The sequence below is a fragment of the Enhydra lutris genome, unplaced genomic scaffold (genome assembly GCF_002288905.1).
Source record: "Enhydra lutris kenyoni isolate GAN:26980312 unplaced genomic scaffold, ASM228890v2 scaffoldscaffold18, whole genome shotgun sequence".
NCBI lineage: Eukaryota > Metazoa > Chordata > Mammalia > Carnivora > Mustelidae > Enhydra > Enhydra lutris.
Window position 1 is genome coordinate 1,294,310 of NW_019154102.1, and position 17,505 is coordinate 1,311,814.

At 39.9% G+C, this 17,505-nt stretch overlaps 1 protein-coding gene across 3 annotated transcripts in view; it reads left to right on the forward strand.

The window, feature by feature from the left end:
* The window catches only part of LOC111148028 (protein phosphatase 1 regulatory subunit 21), a 61,151-nt gene extending 44,749 nt beyond the window's left edge, over positions 1-16,402 (forward strand). For 2 of the 3 annotated variants that reach the window (XM_022504383.1, XM_022504384.1), the window contains 5 exons: positions 2,582-2,824; positions 9,857-9,973; positions 12,342-12,440; positions 13,479-13,607; positions 16,122-16,402. In XM_022504383.1, the coding sequence (XP_022360091.1) occupies positions 2,582-2,824; positions 9,857-9,973; positions 12,342-12,440; positions 13,479-13,607; positions 16,122-16,151 (618 nt within the window). In that variant the 3' untranslated portion in view covers positions 16,152-16,402. Of the gene's footprint in view, positions 1-2,581; positions 2,825-8,596; positions 8,630-9,856; positions 9,974-12,341; positions 12,441-13,478; positions 13,608-16,121 lie in introns of all 3 variants that reach the window. The other variant, XM_022504382.1, reaches the window with a different exon arrangement.
* The last annotated feature ends 1,103 nt before the right edge of the window (positions 16,403-17,505 follow it).

Sequence of the window (17,505 nt, forward strand, 5' to 3'; positions counted from 1 at the left end):
ATTCAGTCAGTTGGTCAGTCGAATTTGGGGGCGAGGTGGCGGTGGGAGGAACTAACTTTTCCAGAAGTTGGTGCACACTGACACTGGTTTAGCTTTTGCCAGAGACTTATTCCCCTCAACAACAGGCTTGCTTTAAGTTTTGGAGGTATTTATCTTAAAAGAGAGTGCAAATAAAGTCACCTGAGACTTTTTTTTATCTGTGCTGACTCGTGTCACTTATCTTTTCGACATTAGTATGCCAGGATGTTGAAACTGGAAATTTAATTTAGAGAGTAATTCCTGAAAAACAAAATTCCTGGAATAAACAATAAAATGGAGAATACTTTAAAAATTGATTTTCAGTTTTCTTCTCATTTTATTTAAGGAAAGTAAAGGCTCAAAGAAATTAGGCAGCTTTTACCCAGAGTAGCTAGTAAGTGGGGAGAGCTGTCTATTTTCCTACTCTGCCATTGACCAGCTGCAGGCTAGTCTGATAAGCTCTCTGGGCGTCACTTCCTGCCTCTCTGCAGTGAGGATAATATCTGCCTTTCAGGGTCATGTAAGGATTAATTGAGCCAAAGGGAGGCAGTGTGATACAGTGAAAAGAATCAGATTTATGAGCCAGACAGATGGAGTCCCAAATCCTTGCTCTGCTGTTTGCTAGATTAGCAGGTGGTTCAGCTGCTGGGAGCTTTAGTTCTGCTCTGTGAGAAATGAGAATTGAAGGACTGTGAGGCTTCAGTGGAATAATGGCAGGAAAGTACTGTGAACAGTGTCTGCTACATGGTAATTGCTCAACCATGATAGTTGGTAAAGCATTTGGAATTCACTGTAAGCTTGCTTTTATTTTCATATAATTCTCAAGCTTTTATTTGTCCTGAGAATTAGTTTTTTAAACTTCTTGTTAAATGGAGTATAACATAGTTTAAAAAAGTAAACAAATAATTAATGTATAGTTGATCCTTGAACAATGTGGGGGTTAGGGGCATTGACACCCCATGCCCATGCAGTCAAAAATCCGTGTATAACTTCTTACTCTCCAAAAACTGAACTACTAATAGACTACTGTTGACTAGAAGCCTTAAGGGCATAAACAGCTGATTAACACATGTTTTGTATATTATGTATATTATATACCACATTCTTACAATAAAGTAAGCTAGAAAAAAGGTGTTATTAAGAAAATCATAAGGAAGGGGCTCCTGGGTGGCTCAGTCAGTTGAGCGTCTGCCTTTGGCTCGGGTCATGGTCCCAAGGTCCTGGGATCGAGCCCTGAATTGGGATCCCTGTTGGGGGGGAGTCTGCTTTTCCCTCTCCTTCTGCCTGCTGCTCTGCCTACTTGTGCTCTCTATCTGTCAAATAAATAAATGAAATCTTAAAAAAAATCATAAGGATGAGAATATAGATTAATAGTACTATATTATATATGTTGAAACAAATCCTTGTGTAAGTGGATCCACGTAATTCAAACCTGGGTTGTTCAAGGGTCAACTGTATAGCCCAATGAATTTTCGCTAGTTACTGATGTAACTAGCACCTAGATAAAATTTTTTAAAAAGATTTCTTTATGTAAGGTATACCTTTAAAAAAAATTGCCAGAAGCCTTCCTCATGCCCCTTTCCAGTTATTATTCTCCTTGCCCCCAAAGAGAACCATCATCCTGTGTTATAATACAGTAGATTAGTGAAAGTTTCAATAAATGGACTTTTCATTAAATGAGGTTTTATAATATATATTCTTTCAGGTCTGACTTCTTTAGTCCAACATATCTGTAATGCTCATCATGTTATATGTAATTGTAATCTGTTCATTTTCACTGTTGTTTAGTACTCTACTGTGTGAATAGGCATCATTCTTTTTTACAGTCTAGGAGTATTTGGGTAGTTTCAGGTGTTTGGCTATCCTGGTGCTGCTGTGAGCATCCTTACACGTGTCTTCTGGTAAACATGCACACTGTTCTATTGCGGATACACCTGGAAGTAGATTTGCTGGGGCAGAGGATAAGATGTTGTCAGCTTTAAAGATCCAGCCAAACAGTTTTTCAAAGTGTCTGTCCCAAATTCTAGTCCTCCCAGCATTAGATGGTAGTTCCAGCTGCTCCACGAACATGCCCACCTTTGTATTTTCTCTCTTTTTAATTGTAGTCATGCGGGTGGTTTTAAATTGCTTTTACTTGATAGTGACATTGAGTACCTTTTTTTATGTTTTTAGTCTTGTTCAATGTCCAAGTCTTTTTTTTTTTTTTTCCTCTTTTTCTACTGGGTTGTCTATCTTTTTCTTACTAATTTGTAGAAGTTCTTTATTCTAGATACTAGTCCTCTGTTAGATACATGCTTTGCAGATGCCTTCCATGTTATGGCTTTTCTCACCCTCTTAATATCTTCTGAAGAACAGAGATTTTTAATTTTACTCTCCACTCTCTCAGTTTCTGGTTGTGCTTTTTGTGTCTTGTTCAGTATTTCTTTTTCCCTGTTTAACAATCAGGCTTTTTTGTTTTTACTTCTGGGAGGTAGTTCGGGTTGAAGTTCTGTGAAGCCTTTCTTGAGCCACTGAGTTTTATCTGCATTGTCCTCTAAGGTGCAGAACTCTATTGCTTTTCAAGGTTCAGCAGAGTTTGGAAAAGATCTCTAAACTGGAGCAGGAAAAAGAACATTGGATGTTAGAAGCACAGTTAGCCAAAATCAAGCTGGAGAAAGAAAACCAGCGGATTGCAGATAAGCTGAGGAGTACGAGCAGTGGGCAGGGGCTCGGGTTGGCCCAGGAAAATGCCACTGGGGTGAATGCAGCAGGCCGGGAAGATGTCTCAGCCAAGGCTATGCTGGATCCTGCTCACAGCACTAGTCTGGTAAGTATCTTCTTCTTTTTTAATGCCAAGCAGTAAGGGCTTAACGTAGTGTTTGGTGTTAACCATCTAAATTATATGTCAGTGACGGTCCCTTCAGTGGCTCAGTTGGTGAAGCATCCAAATCTTGATTTTGACTCAGGCCATGATCTCAGGGTTGTGGGATTGAGCCTCGCATCAGGCTCTGTGCTCAGTGGGGAGCCTGCTTGAGATTCTCTCTCTCCTCTCTGTCTGTCCCTCACTACCCCCACCTCTTAAATAAATAAATAAATGAATGAATAAATAAATAAATAACATGTCAATATAAAACAGGTATAATCCACATGTCCTAGGAAGAGCAAGTGGTGAGCAGGATGCCTCCTTCAAAAAGCTATTAGCTTTTGCATGAGACTTGCCCATGGTGAGGACTGTATTCCTGGAAAAGGTCTAACAAGTAAAATTTTAAGGTGATTCTGTTTTCCATAGAAATATTTGTAATATGGGGTTATGTTCCTGACCAAGGGCTTGAATGTCTTCCTTTTCATAGAAATGGCCACAAATACCATTTTAAACCAATTACATAGTTCCTAGAAAGTATACAGCTTTACAATGTATATATAAAATACATAAACCCATCAGGTTATCTTACAACCTTTTCTTTCTTTCTTTTTCTTTCTTTCTCTCTTAATATTTTATTTTTAATTTATTTGACAGAGAGAGAGAGAGCACTAGCACACGAGCAGGGGAGGAGAGGGAGAAGCAGACTTCCTGCTGAGCAGAAGCCAATCCCAGGACCCTGGGATCATGATCTGAGCCAAAGGCAGACACTTAAACAACTGAGCCACCTAGGTGCCCCTACAATCTTATATTTCTTGCCTTATTTTTAACTGCAGTGATTTAGAAGGTGAAGAAACATCAATATTGGAGCTACTGATTACTTCAAGTAACTTCAAAAGTTACTTTAAGAAAAGTTTTCTAATTGTAATACTCTGCCTACAGTAAAAAAAATTAGAAAATCGAGGAAAGAAGAAATCAGAGGGGAAAAACCCCTCATAATCAGAAATATGCCTTATTAGGTACATTTTTACAAGTCTTTCTTGAAGATCTTGGGGTGACCCATGGTACTTCTTGAAAGTCCTGTCCTAAGGCTTTTGACATTACCACCCCCCACCCACGCCGTAGCTCACTGATGCAGTGAAAGGTCAAGTTATGGTCCTTTTCAGATTTACTTTGCATCCTATTCAGGGCACTCCTGATAATGAAACATACAAACCAGCTTTTATTTCAAGATGTATATAGACCCTATTGCATCTTAATAGTGTCAGAAACTCAGTTTATTAATAATTTTCCTGGATGTGGTACTAGTATTATGATTATTTAGGAGAATATCCTAATTTTGGGAGATAAATGCCAAAGTACTTAGGTCAGGTATCCTAATACATGCAATTTACTTTCCAACTATTCAGGGAAAAAATATAGATACAGATATAGATATAGATATAGATAGATAAACCAAATATAGCAAAATGTTAGTTATTAAGTATTGGTAGTAGATATATAGATGTTTCTTAAACTTTTTCCTCAACTTTCTGTATATTTGAAACTTTTCTTAATAAAATATGGGGGGGAAATTAAAATTTTTAGAAAAGCAAAAATACATAAACCAAACTTCTCTGGGTTTTGATTGGTGTAGACACTATGCTCACAGGATGATCCTATGGTGACCCCCTGATCCCAGGTCTCAGTCCCAGACACGGGTCCTGCACGTTGCCTCTGGCAAAGGCAAACAAACTATCTAGAGGCACATTCAACACACAGCAGGATGTTGACATCTGTTCAGGTACCATTTGGGAAAGTGCAACCCCACCACCACTCATCTTTGGATTTCCCTTCAGAGACTGTCTCATTGATCAGGTCAGACTTTTTTCCCTTTGGTTGGATTTCTTCTTTCTACCCCCTCTCTTTCTGCTTCCTTGCATTGGTTCCTTCCCTCAGCTTTCACTTGCACTAGCAGTAGAGTTGCTGGTGGCCAGGAGTAAGTAACTGTTGGACCCGACTAGACCTGGAAGAGTGCTCATACAACAGTGATGACTGTAGTGATTGTTGGCCAGCCATGGTGCTGTGGACTTTGAGTACATTAACTTAGGCAGTCCTCACACAGATCCTGTAAGATTGTAGGTACTATCATATCTCTATTTTGTAGATGAGACTGGGGGACAGAGGTGAAATAACTCACCTGAAGTCACACACCTGGTAAGTAATGGAACTAGGATGGAATCCAAGGTATCTGGGTATCCATATCAGCCCCCCCTCCCCCACAGCCATGGCCTTGTGTTCCTGTTGTTTCAGAAAACATATCAGCTGACATAAACTCATTTATTTACTGGTTGCCTTTCTTGAAGTGCTGGGAGTTGGCAACATTGTGTGTTTGAGTCATTAATGTCATTTGCTCAAAGTTGAGGACTGTATTTATTTGAACATCTTCAATGGCAAGCATGGTTCTTAGGTATGTAAGTGAGAAGGATTTCCAAAGACATGGGGAACCTATAGTGTGGAGCAGTATTGGACTGTGAGTGATGATGACGTTATTTGTGTTTGATGAGTTTGGAAGTCACTGTTACCTTAACTAGTCTGTTCAGTTAGCATGTGTATACATGGCCTTGATTTTTCTTCTGTTTGCATCTCTTAAGGGTCTTTTTCCTCCCACCCACCTCATAAGGTGCTATCAGAGTAATTTTCCTGGAGTATATTACTGATTATGTACTCTCTTGTTTCTAGACTTCTGGTAGCTCCCTGTTATCTATAGAATATAATCCACTCATTTGTTTGGCATTTGAGGTCTGTGGATACCTTTTCCAGAGTACCTTTCTTTCCCTGTCTTCCACATTTTCTTGTAAAAAGCCAAACTGAGCTCTTCACTGATAACATTCTTTGCATTTTTGCTTCCCTGTCTTTGTTCAAGGTGTTTCTTTTGATATCTGTTCATCCAAAACCCCTATCACCTGTATACTCACATGTTTTTGTCATCCACCTCCTCTTTCCTTCTCCTTGATTTTCTTGAATTCAGAATTCTACCCATGATTTCCAGTACAGTTGAGGTGCCATAGTTTCCATGAACCCCAGTTTTGGGTATTGTCTATGATGGTCAGGATTAGAGAACCAAGACACAATGAGCCTCCTTTCCTTTTTCACAGTTGGTCTTTGTTGCTTTCAATCTAAGGGAGCACAGGCATGGGTAGACATCTGTGGAGTGCTGTGGATTCACAGAGGAGGCCGCTGGAGGGCTTGGGGGAGAGGGGGAGGCACAGAAGAGGTAACATGAATGGGTTTCAAAAGTCAATAGGAGTTTAAGGCAAGAGAAGAGTATTTCAGGCTAGGAGACAGGTATCACAACATAACCCTCCTTCTGTCCTGTATGAGGCAGATTCCTGTCAAAAACAGCCTGAGACCATTGAGATGAAAAAGTGATGGTGTTTTCTGCCTTCTTGATATTGCTCCTTTTCAACCTTTTTTTCTTTCTTTTTTAATTTTTATTTTATGCCCTTGTTTTCACCCGCCCCTAGTGAACTTCACTGAATGAAGTATGTAGCTCTGTGTGTCACTCCTTTCTCTCATCTTCCTTTCAGGTGTCAGGAACAAGTCCATGCCCATTTTAAAATTAACTGACTAAAGAAGCTCATCTTACAGGCCCCCAGAAGATTAGTTTGGTTCCAGCATCTTGGGACAGAAAAGTTATATCAGATAGATACATTATTTCTAACCCTATGGCACTGCAATGGTTGAATAGTATTTGTCATTAAAATATCTAATGGTATAATTTGAGCTTTCAGCCACCTGCCAGTTTATCATGATAAAATATGGCAGTAATCTCAAGAAAGGAAAAGCACAGAATAATACAAATTTCTGGTTCTTGCTGGAATTAAAAAGCATTAGTAGAATTTGAAATATATGTTTTCTTTTTTTTAAAAGACTTTATTTATTTATTTGACAGAGAGAAATCACAAGTAGAGAGGCAGGCAGAGAGGAGGAAGCAGGCTTCCCACTGAGCAGAGAGCCCGATGTAGGGCTCGATCCCAGGACCCTGAGATCATGACCTGAGCCGAAGGCAGAGGCTTTAACCCACTGAGCCACCCAGGCGCCCCTGAAATATATGTTTTATGTATAAAGAGAGTACATGCACACTGTAGATAATTAAAAACTACAGAAGGGTAAAAGAAGAGAAAAGTTGACGTGCTGCTGAATACCCAAGCGACTACCGTTAACATTTTCCTACAAAATTTCCCACATGGTTGATATTTTGGTATATAAAATTTCAAACCTTTTAGGGTAATGTGAATACACAAACATTTATGCTATTATTAGAAATCTGTATAAACTTAGTGGTTGATTGCATAGTATTCTACATAAAATATACCTTAGTTTACCTATAAGTGGACATTGTTTATAATTTTTACAGTTTTAAATAGCATCTGCCCGGATGCATAAGGTGCTTTCTGCATCTCAGGTGATGTCTTTGAGATGTATTCTCAGGGTTGGAACTTACTAGGTCATAAGGTACAAATGTTTTAGAGTTTCTTGACCTTTCAATGCCAAATTGTTTTCTAAAAAGGCTGTATTAGTTTACACTCCCATTAACATCATATGAGAAAATGTTGAAATTATGAACATTAAGTTTTCCTTCCATTTATATGATCCCATTCATTGGTGGGTCCATGTGCTATAACACATTCTCAAACCGTAACCCGGGAGTCAGGGGATAAGGGGGAGGAGGCAGAATATAGATGCGCGCTCAGAGTTCCTGTTGCCAAATGTAGTCATATTTGAATATATAAAATTAAATGATTGGCATGTTACCATAAACAGTTTTTAACTAAAAGAGAAAGACTAATTGCTACTTCTGCTTCAGTGAGTAGAAAATTATGGTTCTTTAAAAAAAAAAATAAGTCTTATAAATGATCCTTTTTACAGCTAGGTGGGCATGACATTCATTAGCGTGTACTCAGTTGATACACAGTTCAGTGTTCAGAGTAATACTCTTGAGGAGATGATTTAGAATCTGTGAAAACTGTTTATCAGGTGTCCTCTATGAATGTATCAGAATCCACTGAAACTGAGTTTCCATGGTTCCTTAAGTTACTGTGCCCAAGCACATGCCTTTCCATTTTGGACAATAACCTGAAATCATTATTCATGACTATCTGTTATTGAAATCATAATCCGTAAAAGCAATCTTTAAAAAACTTGGCAGAACCCTAACATGTCTGAAATTACATTTTCTTTTTCCTTAATTTAAATCTGAAATGAATACTTACTAATGTCAAAACATTACATCAAAAGTCTATTTCTTCTTTCTCCTTTTGAACTTTCAGCAGAGTATTATTTGTGTTTTCTGTTTGGAATGTTCAGTTGTTATGGTCACCATAAAACTGTCTTAACCCCTCCTTGGCTACTGCTTTGGAAATAGGCATAGAAATGAGAAGATGAGTCAGAGCTATTCTTCCTCTTTCTCTTCCCAGTCAATTTGTTGGGTTTCAGTGAAAAGGGCTACAGCATTTCAAAAGGAAATAGTGATCATTATCCATTACTGACTCATGATGGAAATAGGGAACGCAGTTAGCTTTCTGTAGGTACAGCCTCCTGGTAATAGAAGACCATACAGGTCATCTTCTAGGTCTGCACTCCCAGTGCACTTAAAAACAGTGTGAACTGAGAAGAGAAAATATTACAAGTGTTGGAGCTATTGTGTTGGAAGTCAAAACAGTCTGTTCTAAAGCTTTTTTTCCTCTTATGTTCTAGATTGGGATTTTAACCAGGACATCTGACAATGAGGTAATGTGTGCTTGGCGTCACGTTTGTTTGTAAATATTTGGCTGTGTGTTTGTTCACAAAATCCTGCAGACGTCAGCTTTGTCAAATTGTGTTCTGACAGTTCTAGCAAATGTGGAGTCAGTGTTTTTCTCCTCCATCCACGGGTCCATGTTGCTTTTCTTGCTGGTTCTATTTTAACTGTCACCAACAAATTATAGCCTGTTTTTGTAATTGCCTCGTTGAATGACTTGGCTTGGCAGTTTGACAAGGTGTGGTGGGAGCCTGGCCATCAGCTTGGCTGGCATCCTGTGTGAGGCGTCAGGCCTCCCAGTGGGCAGGCTGGGGAGCAGGGCTTTTCAGGGCCTTGACCAACAGTGTGCTTGCGAGTTCTTTCCAGCTGTCAAGTGAGTGAATCCAGGTCAGATTTGGCTTTTGAGTTTGGAAATATTGTAGAATTTTATAATATATAATATAATATAATATAATATAATATAATATAATATAAAATGTAACTTTATAAATAACCTCTCAAGGAACACTGAAGTTCTTCAGCATTCCACTCTATGTGGCAAGCTGATAAATATAGTTCCAATAGGTTGGTAAGTTATTTGATTTCCTTATTGCCTTTTAGTTTAGGTAATCTTGAATTTCTGTATATATTTTTAAACTAAACTCCATAGTGCACCATTGCTAGAGTAATAAACTAGAAGAAACATTGGTCTGGGACAAGGCTGTCAACTGTTCATTATAGAAATAGTTTAATTGGTTAATGTGTTTAAGAATATTAGAGCTGTCTTAACATAATTTGGGGGAAGAAAAAAATGTTTGGCTTTTAGGGGTTCCAGTAAATGCTCCCTTTCCCCTACTTCTTCCAGTGAGAGGAGGACATAGGTGTCAGAAGGATGGAGATTTTGAAAGCCAGCTTTGTGGCTCATCACAGTGGGATGGAGGGACATGGCCACAGAGGTAGTGGGCCTCCTAGTACTTCACTGCTGCTCTGTTCTTTTGAAGCCATAGCCTTGTTCTGATATGAGCAGGATGCTGAATAAAAGAAATTTGGAATATACATTTACCTGGTTTGTCTGAAGTTTCTTTGAGGGGTAGGGAAACTATGACTTCCTATCAGATTTAACATGAAAATGTACAAAATGTTGCCTTTTTTTTTTTTTCCTAGAATGATGTTCGTCTTTTCTAGATGTGCTTCATTTCACTGGCATTTACTTACTTAGCTCTGTGTGCTCTGTTTAGGTTCCAGATGTGGAATCTCGTGAAGACTTAATTAAAAATCACTACATGGCCAGGATAGTGGAACTGACTTCTCAACTGCAGCTGGCTGACAGTAAGTCAGTGCACTTTTACGCTGAGGTGAGTGGAGAGTGGATTAGATTTGGTGGCTTTTCCCAATCCTGGCAGGAATTAGGGCACTGCCCAGGTCTCCTGCTGTTCACTGGAAGAGAGATGTCTGTGTCTGTGCATCCATGTGAATTTGGTTGGAATTCATATTGATTGGCCTATATCCAAACAAAAATCTTCATTTCAACAAATACAGGACTGATTTGTCCTTTCCAGGTTACTGAAAGATAATTGAGAGACTTCTAGGTCGCCTTTCCTATGGTCACATCACAGATATTTGGAGCATTATTATTAGTGATTATTTGTTTTAGAGAATTATAGGCAGGTACACATTCACAGGTCAAGGAAAATTCATGCAGAGAAATTAAAAAGCAAAATACGCCTTGTTCTTCTTTTTTAAATACTCTTTAATTTCTAAGTGGTAGAAATGAATTCCTTTGAATGATGAAATAAAAAAATGTAACCTTTTAAAACCTTTGTTACATAATCTTTTTTTTTTTTTTAAGATTTTATTTATTTATTTATTTGACACAGAGAGAGAGATCACAAGGAGACAGAGAGGCAGGCAGAGGGAGAGGGGGAAGCAGGCTCCCTGCTGAGCAGAGAGCCTGATGGGACCTGGACCCTGAGACCACGACCTGAGCTGAAGGCAGAGGCCTAATCCACTGAGCCACCCAGGCGCCCCTAATCTTACTTTTTGTTATATTTTCTTCTTAACCAAATAACTCATTTTCTTAGGAGAATGAGAAAAACACTATGTAAGACACTCAATAAAATCATACACAGTTTGTTAATTACAAAGGAGAAAATGAAGGAGAAAGTACAGAAATCAGAGTATGAGACAAATGGTAAGACAGAATGGCTGTCGCTCAACATGTTAGAATACCCATAAGGTATCTGATTTAAAACTTTAAAAGATCAGTTACAGATGGCAGACGGAGAATTATATTGCCTTAAATTGTTAAAGAAATTGAGAAAGAAAAGGCAGCACCCTTTATTGGGACTAGCTTTGTGATTTTCTCCTGCACTGCAGACACAGAGAGGTTGATAGGAGCCCAGTTGCTTGGAAGTGGAGAGGGGCCTTGCTACATTTTCCCTGAAATAAATGATGTGTCTGGCTCCATGTTGCTCACAAGCCGCCATTACCTACCTGTTTGGTAACAGCTGGTTGGGCTGTAGAGAATGGGCAGTACAGCAAGCTGACTGACCTACAGTGGAGCCGCCATAGTGCTGAGCTCCTGAGCCTGGGAATTGTGTTCTTGTCTGGGTCCCTAACTGCCTTCTCAGTTAGTGTCTTAGACTTGATTGCCACCGCGGTGAAGACCCATATCTTGCAAAACTCTCTCCCTCTTTTTCAGGTGTGGTGCTGAGCACATGGTAGATGTTTGGTTAATAGATGGTGGTTGATTTGACTGGCAGAACTTTCCTGAAATTCTCTTATGAGGAATGAAATGAGTAGTTGGGGAATATCTGAGGCTCTTTTATTTCAAGAGATTTGCTTATCTTGGTAAATGTGCTGCAAGAATTTCTACATTGTCCTAGTTTTTCCTTGTTTATAAACAGGAAGTGGTGACCCCTCCGTGTGACTTTATGGGAATAGTTAGTCTGAGCGTCTGAATGTCCACACAGCATTTAGATGTGTCTCAACAGATCCTCCTTGTCAGTTGCTATGCATGGCCTTATCAGAAGTTTAGTGAGCCTTTTAATGACACACCGTCTTTGAACAATAGTGAGAAACAGAATTTTTCTTTTTTCTTCTTGATCAGGTCTGTCTCTGGAGAGCATAGCTTTGGTAGAACCCCAAAGAAAGCAGCTGGGATCTTTGCATTCCTGCCCTTACTTTGTTCTCCCCTAGAGCCTAATCTGTAGCCTGGGGCTGTAAAGCTTTTATTGTTCTGTAACCCTGTCTCTAATGGAGGACTAAAACATAAGAAAAGTGCGTTAGGATTCATCTTGCATGGTCAGATGCCACTGACAACTTTTGAAATAACCAATTCTGTTCACATCCAATGTGAGGATAAATGAATCCTGGGTAAATGTATAAAAACCTTTAAGGGGCGCCTGGCTGGCTCAGTCAGTAGAATGTGTGACTCTCGATCTTGGGGTTGTGAGTTCAAGCCCCACATTGGTTGTAGAGAGTACTTAGTAATTAAATCTTTTAAAAAAAAAAACCCCAAACTTAAGTTTTTTGTAACCACTGGTCATCAGGCTAGAGCTAGGAGAAACCTTGATAGGCTTGAGTTAGTAGACATTTTTCCTTATTAAAGTGGTGAGAGGGGGACCATATCTTATGCGTACTCCAGTGTGTGGTACAGGCCTGAAGTGAATTTGGTTTGGAGAAATGCCCCCTGAGGTAACAGGGTGTTTTCCGATTTAACAGTGCCGAGCACTCTCGAAGAGACTGGCCTTGGCTGAAAAGTCCAAAGATGCACTGACAGAAGAGATGAAAGTAGCCGGTCAGAACATCAGCAGACTTCAGGTGGGTTCAGAAGTGTTTCCTACACGGGGTTAATACCGTTTTCACTGGAAGTTCTGGGGCCGCAGAGTCAGCATTTCCTTTCCAAAGTAGTGGTGTTCACCCTCTAGACATACATTTTTCTAACTACTTTATTTCTAACTCATTTTAAAGTAATATCTTACTTCTGTCAGGCAAAAAGTTGTATATTGCTTATTTCTCCAACTTGATTTTATTTTAAATAGCTTTGTAGTCAGCATTTCCTAAAATGATACTTATGTACCCACCCCTGGCCTCCCTCCCACCCTTAATCCCGGTCATGGTGGGCTGTATTCTTGTTCTGTTCACGTGACTCTGTTCCTTCTCTTTACTATTTCATAAAACGGACCTCAGCTCAAAGCTTGGGCTGTAAAATATTCTTCCTTACTCACTGCTTTGTTTTAAAGCTGTGTTTCCAGAAAGCCTCTATTAAATATAAACATGATATAGGCGGAGAAAAAACACATTAGCACAGTAACACCTGCTTCCTCCTAGTTTCAGATTAGTTTATCAGATTAGCTAGGGGCACAGGATTAGATTTTAAGGGGCTGGAGAGAGCAGATAGATGGGAAGACAGATGAAGGTGCTTTTCCCAGGGAGGGTTCTGGCCTAAGGGCTGAGGGCCGTGAGCCAGCAGGTACTGGGCTGGTGGGAATGTGCCCCAAGACAGACTTGCCTACCTTACCCCAAGGCTCTGGAAAACCCGAAGGGATTTGGAAAGATAATGTAGCCCTCTTGTTTTTTTTTGTGACGGTTTTATACCTGATGTAGAAGGACAGTCTTTTTGCACAGAGATTCAGAGCATATTTTGAAGGCTGAAAAGAAGAAAATCTTTCCCCCCATTTGTTTTAATTTTGTGTTCTTATTAGGCCAGTGGCTTGTTCTTCATGTTAATTGATCAGACAGGCCATCTTGATAGGTTGCTTTTCTCAAATTCCTTCTATAAATTAAAAAAGCTTTAGAGTGATGTGATTAGTGGGCTTTTGATTTTTCTTTTTTTCTCTCTGCTCCTTTGCCATTTAGGACGAGCTGACAACTACCAAGAGGAGTTACGAAGATCAGTTAAGTATGATGAGTGACCACCTGTGCAGCATGAACGAGACATTGTCTAAACAGAGAGAAGAGATTGACACACTGAAGATGTCCAGTAAGGTAGGGGAGGAGCAGGGAGGGGGGAGTCTCTCTGCAATATAATATTTAATATGTAATGTATTTAATATAAGGTATTTCATTGCTGTGCATTTCAGGAGCAAAGGTGAAGAGATTCAAAGTGTTTTTAAATGGTTTTTCTTCATATCATTTGTCCTCTTATTTAAAAGTGAAATTCAGTTTCTTTGACTGGGTTATAAGTTGAGAGAAGGCCTAATACTATGTCCTTTGATTTTTGGCACCTTTGGCATTTCTGCTACTGTTTTATCATTTAGGGCGACTTTTAGGAAGGTTTTGATGGGGATTCTTCTTCTTCTTCTTTTTTTTATATAGGAGTCTAAAATGGTGCTGTTGAAGAATCATCTTGTTTAGCAGATTTATTTTCATATACATCCATATAACCTAGGAATGTCTTTTTCTTTTCCAGAAATTTCTTTTGATTTCATTTCCCATAAAGCCACAGCTCATCGAGGCTGGGGTCAGTAGGTAATGGTAGTTACCTGTATGTTGAAGTGCGTATCTGCATAGCCTATGTCTCTTGTTGTAGCGTAGTATATGTGCTCTTTTACCAGGACAGGTAGGCTTCAGGAAGCCAGGGACTAGGTTCCATGCATCATCTCAGATGCTTTGCACATTTTGTAACTCAGACAGTATGTACCAGTGGCAGTGGGGATTTATTGTCTCTAACCTGTGCTCTTTGAACTCTGCTGTTGCCTTTCATTGACTTAGCAGCCACATATTGAGTTCCTTCTAGGTGCTGGGACTGGGACGGAAATAGAGCTAAATACACTATAGCTTGATTTTAGCATCGGCTAGTGGTGGTGAGGGCAGCATTCTGCTTAGTTGGTGTCTCCTGGAAGATCTGTCTTGCGAGTGCATTGGAATTGCATTGTGTAATACTGTTGTTCCCTATAGTTTCATGACCTTCATTGGCCTTCCGCTACTTTGGAGAGAGCAAGAGAGTGTCTGTTATAACATTCCTGGGGCATCTTGTGGTGATTGTAGCCAGACAGTGTGGTTTTGATGATGGTTCTCCAGTTATTTGTGCTTCAGGAAATGAGATTGGAGGTGATGAGTGGGGGAGTCGGTCCTCTTGAATCTTGCCTCCTGCAACTGCTGTGGCCTTTTTCTCGATGTCCCAGCAGGGCAAAAGCTAGTTCACAGGTTATATTCCTCGTCATGGTAGAAAGCACATTATATTAGTTTGAGTATTAGGAGAAAGCCTGTTTTAGCATCTAATGTTTGGAAAGAAGGAACAGTGCTTATGGGGAAGCTTTTCAGACCAGAGCTGCAGAAGCCCATTTGTTCTGAATTGAGAAGGTTTTGGTATCCAGTCCAACAAAGTTCATTGTCCCAAAGGAATTTGTATTGCAGCTACTTTAGAAGTTAGAGAATTTTCAAGTCCTCTCAGAACTTTGTAATTGAGTCCTTAAAATATCTGTCATTAATGAAACACAGAGCTCGTTTATTCTGTTAACTTTTTAATGATCATTCCGTGATCGCTGTATTTTGCGCTCTCCCTTGCCCAGTTTGTTAGTAATTTAGATTGTTGGGGACATCATCTTATGGCAGAGTTGACCTGGTCTCCATTGGAGGTCACGTGCATCTTGGAACCATTCTTTGGCCATCATCTTGTTTATTAAAGCTTGTGTTCTGGGACGCCTGGGTGGCTCAGTTGGTTAAGCAGCTGCCTTCGGCTCAGGTCATGATCCCAGTGTCCTGGGATCGAGTCCCACATCGGGCTCCTTGCTCAGCAGGGAGCCTGCTTCTCCCTCTGCCTCTGCCTGCCATTCTTGCTCTGTCTGCCTGTGCTTGCTCTCTCTCCCTCTCTCTCTCTCTCTGACAAATAAATAAATAAAATCTTTAAAAAAAAAAAAAAAAGCTTGTGTTCTGCAAGCATTAAGCACATGCATGACAAAAATGTATTTGTACCTAATAGTTAAGTATAGGAGTCGAGTTAACAATGTTTTTTAAAAAATGAACTTCTCCAGAAAGAAGAGAGTTACTATATAAAGCTGGAAAGTCCAACTCTCAACATGGATGGGGGCCTGGGAATGAGTGAAGACATCTGCCCTTAGCTCATTTTCAGCCAAGGATCTGAGCTTCCTTTTTTAGATCACTGCCACTGGGTGTTAGTTGGCATGTACTCAAAATTAGTATCTATTAAGACCTATTTAGAAGGTATTTATTAAGCAGTAAAGAAACCTGTTCAGGCTAAACATTTTTATTCAGGGTCTGAAATCAGTTAACTCCCTGTCTTTGGAACAAAATGAATATTTGAGGTTTGTTTTCTTCCTTTGTTGGCAATCCTCAGCCTCAGGGGGATAGGGTCCATGGAAATAGTGGGGGAGTTGAAAGTAACAGACTGCTTTTTGATTAAAAGTTAGCAATGCAGGGTTATCAGCTGTTCTTAGAAGCTAAAGTTTTCCAAAGTGAAGGATGGCCTTCCAGACCATAAACGAGGAGTTATGTTTCTAGACGTCTGTGTTCTTATTGTTGATCTTTTTCTTTGCACAGGGAAATTCTAAAAAGAACAAGAGTCGATAGTTTACACATAGATGGTTGGCGACTTCTTTCCCCAAAGCTGCTACTGTTGCACGGAGCTACAGGACCCAGACCCCTCGTCCAGTGTCCAGTGCGGGCCGCCTTCAGGAAGCTGGGGTGTTTTTGGACCTAGTAAACTAGTCAGTGTTGTAAATGGCCTTGAAACATTTAAAATATATTTGTAACCAGTAAGGCAAATACAGAATGTAATGTTGACAGTAAAATGGAGAACAATACATGTACCATGGATATTGTAGGTTTCCTTATGCTGTTTTTACTGTGCACTTTTTAAAATTAGGTTTTAATTTCAGTATGTAAGAACAACAAATATTTTGTATATTTTCAAACTCAATTATATGGTAATGGATTTGGTATCTATGGAATAGATCTATGTTTCTGGATAAAATGCTTAAATTGTCCAACTGTCATTACTTCTTGCTATAATTGGGAGCAATCTCTGGATTCTTTTTGAAGACTTATTCAGATTTTCTCTCTCTCTCTCAGAGGGGGTGGGACTTGCAGACTTAACTTCAGATCTTGTAGGTTTATTATCATTGTCTTCAGCTCTTCAGTACCTTCTCTGTGTTGGAATAATAGCTTAAAGAAATTGATGTCAATAAATTCGTACTTCTATCAAACTTCCAGGCTATGAAAATTTGATAAGGGAAACTGAAACCTATTAAAGTATCTTTTATAAAAGTTACAAAATCCCCATGGACTTAGATATAACCTTTCTAATACCCCAGATTGTCACAGTTGTCTGGTCAATCCTTTATTAAGGCTTTGAGATTTGCCTTAACAAGTACCTGCAACCATACTTCAGGATCCCCTTGGTTTAGTTTGTCGACATTGTATGATTTCAGTGTCAATCTCAGGGGCGTTTCTCCCAGCATTCCCTAAATAAATTGCTCCTTTCTTCTCAGCTGCTTATACCAGCCCATTCCACCCCATGTTCAAGTCCCCAGATTTGCTCAGGTGTTCCTAAATCCCTTCTCCCCACCTCTCTACCTGCTGCATCTCCTTTGAACCTCCTCGCTAGCCAGTTGCTGGTTACCCTCCAAAATGCTTTATTCCGCTCTGAGAGCTCATCACCAGCTTCCCTCTGTGCTCAGCACAAAGGCCAACTCTTTGGCCTCTGCCCCATGACCTCTGCTGCCTGCTGAGAGAGACCCAGTCCTCATAGTAATGAGTGTTGGGATCCTGCCTTAGGGACTCTGAGTGAATCAACTCGGTCCCATTCTGCTCTGCCTTTCCAGGCTCGGCCCCTTAGCCCTTTCTGTTCTTGTGACCTGCTCATTTCCAGTCCTTTAACAGTTGAACCAGCTGTTTTCACTATAGCTGAGCCTGGGCCCCCAAG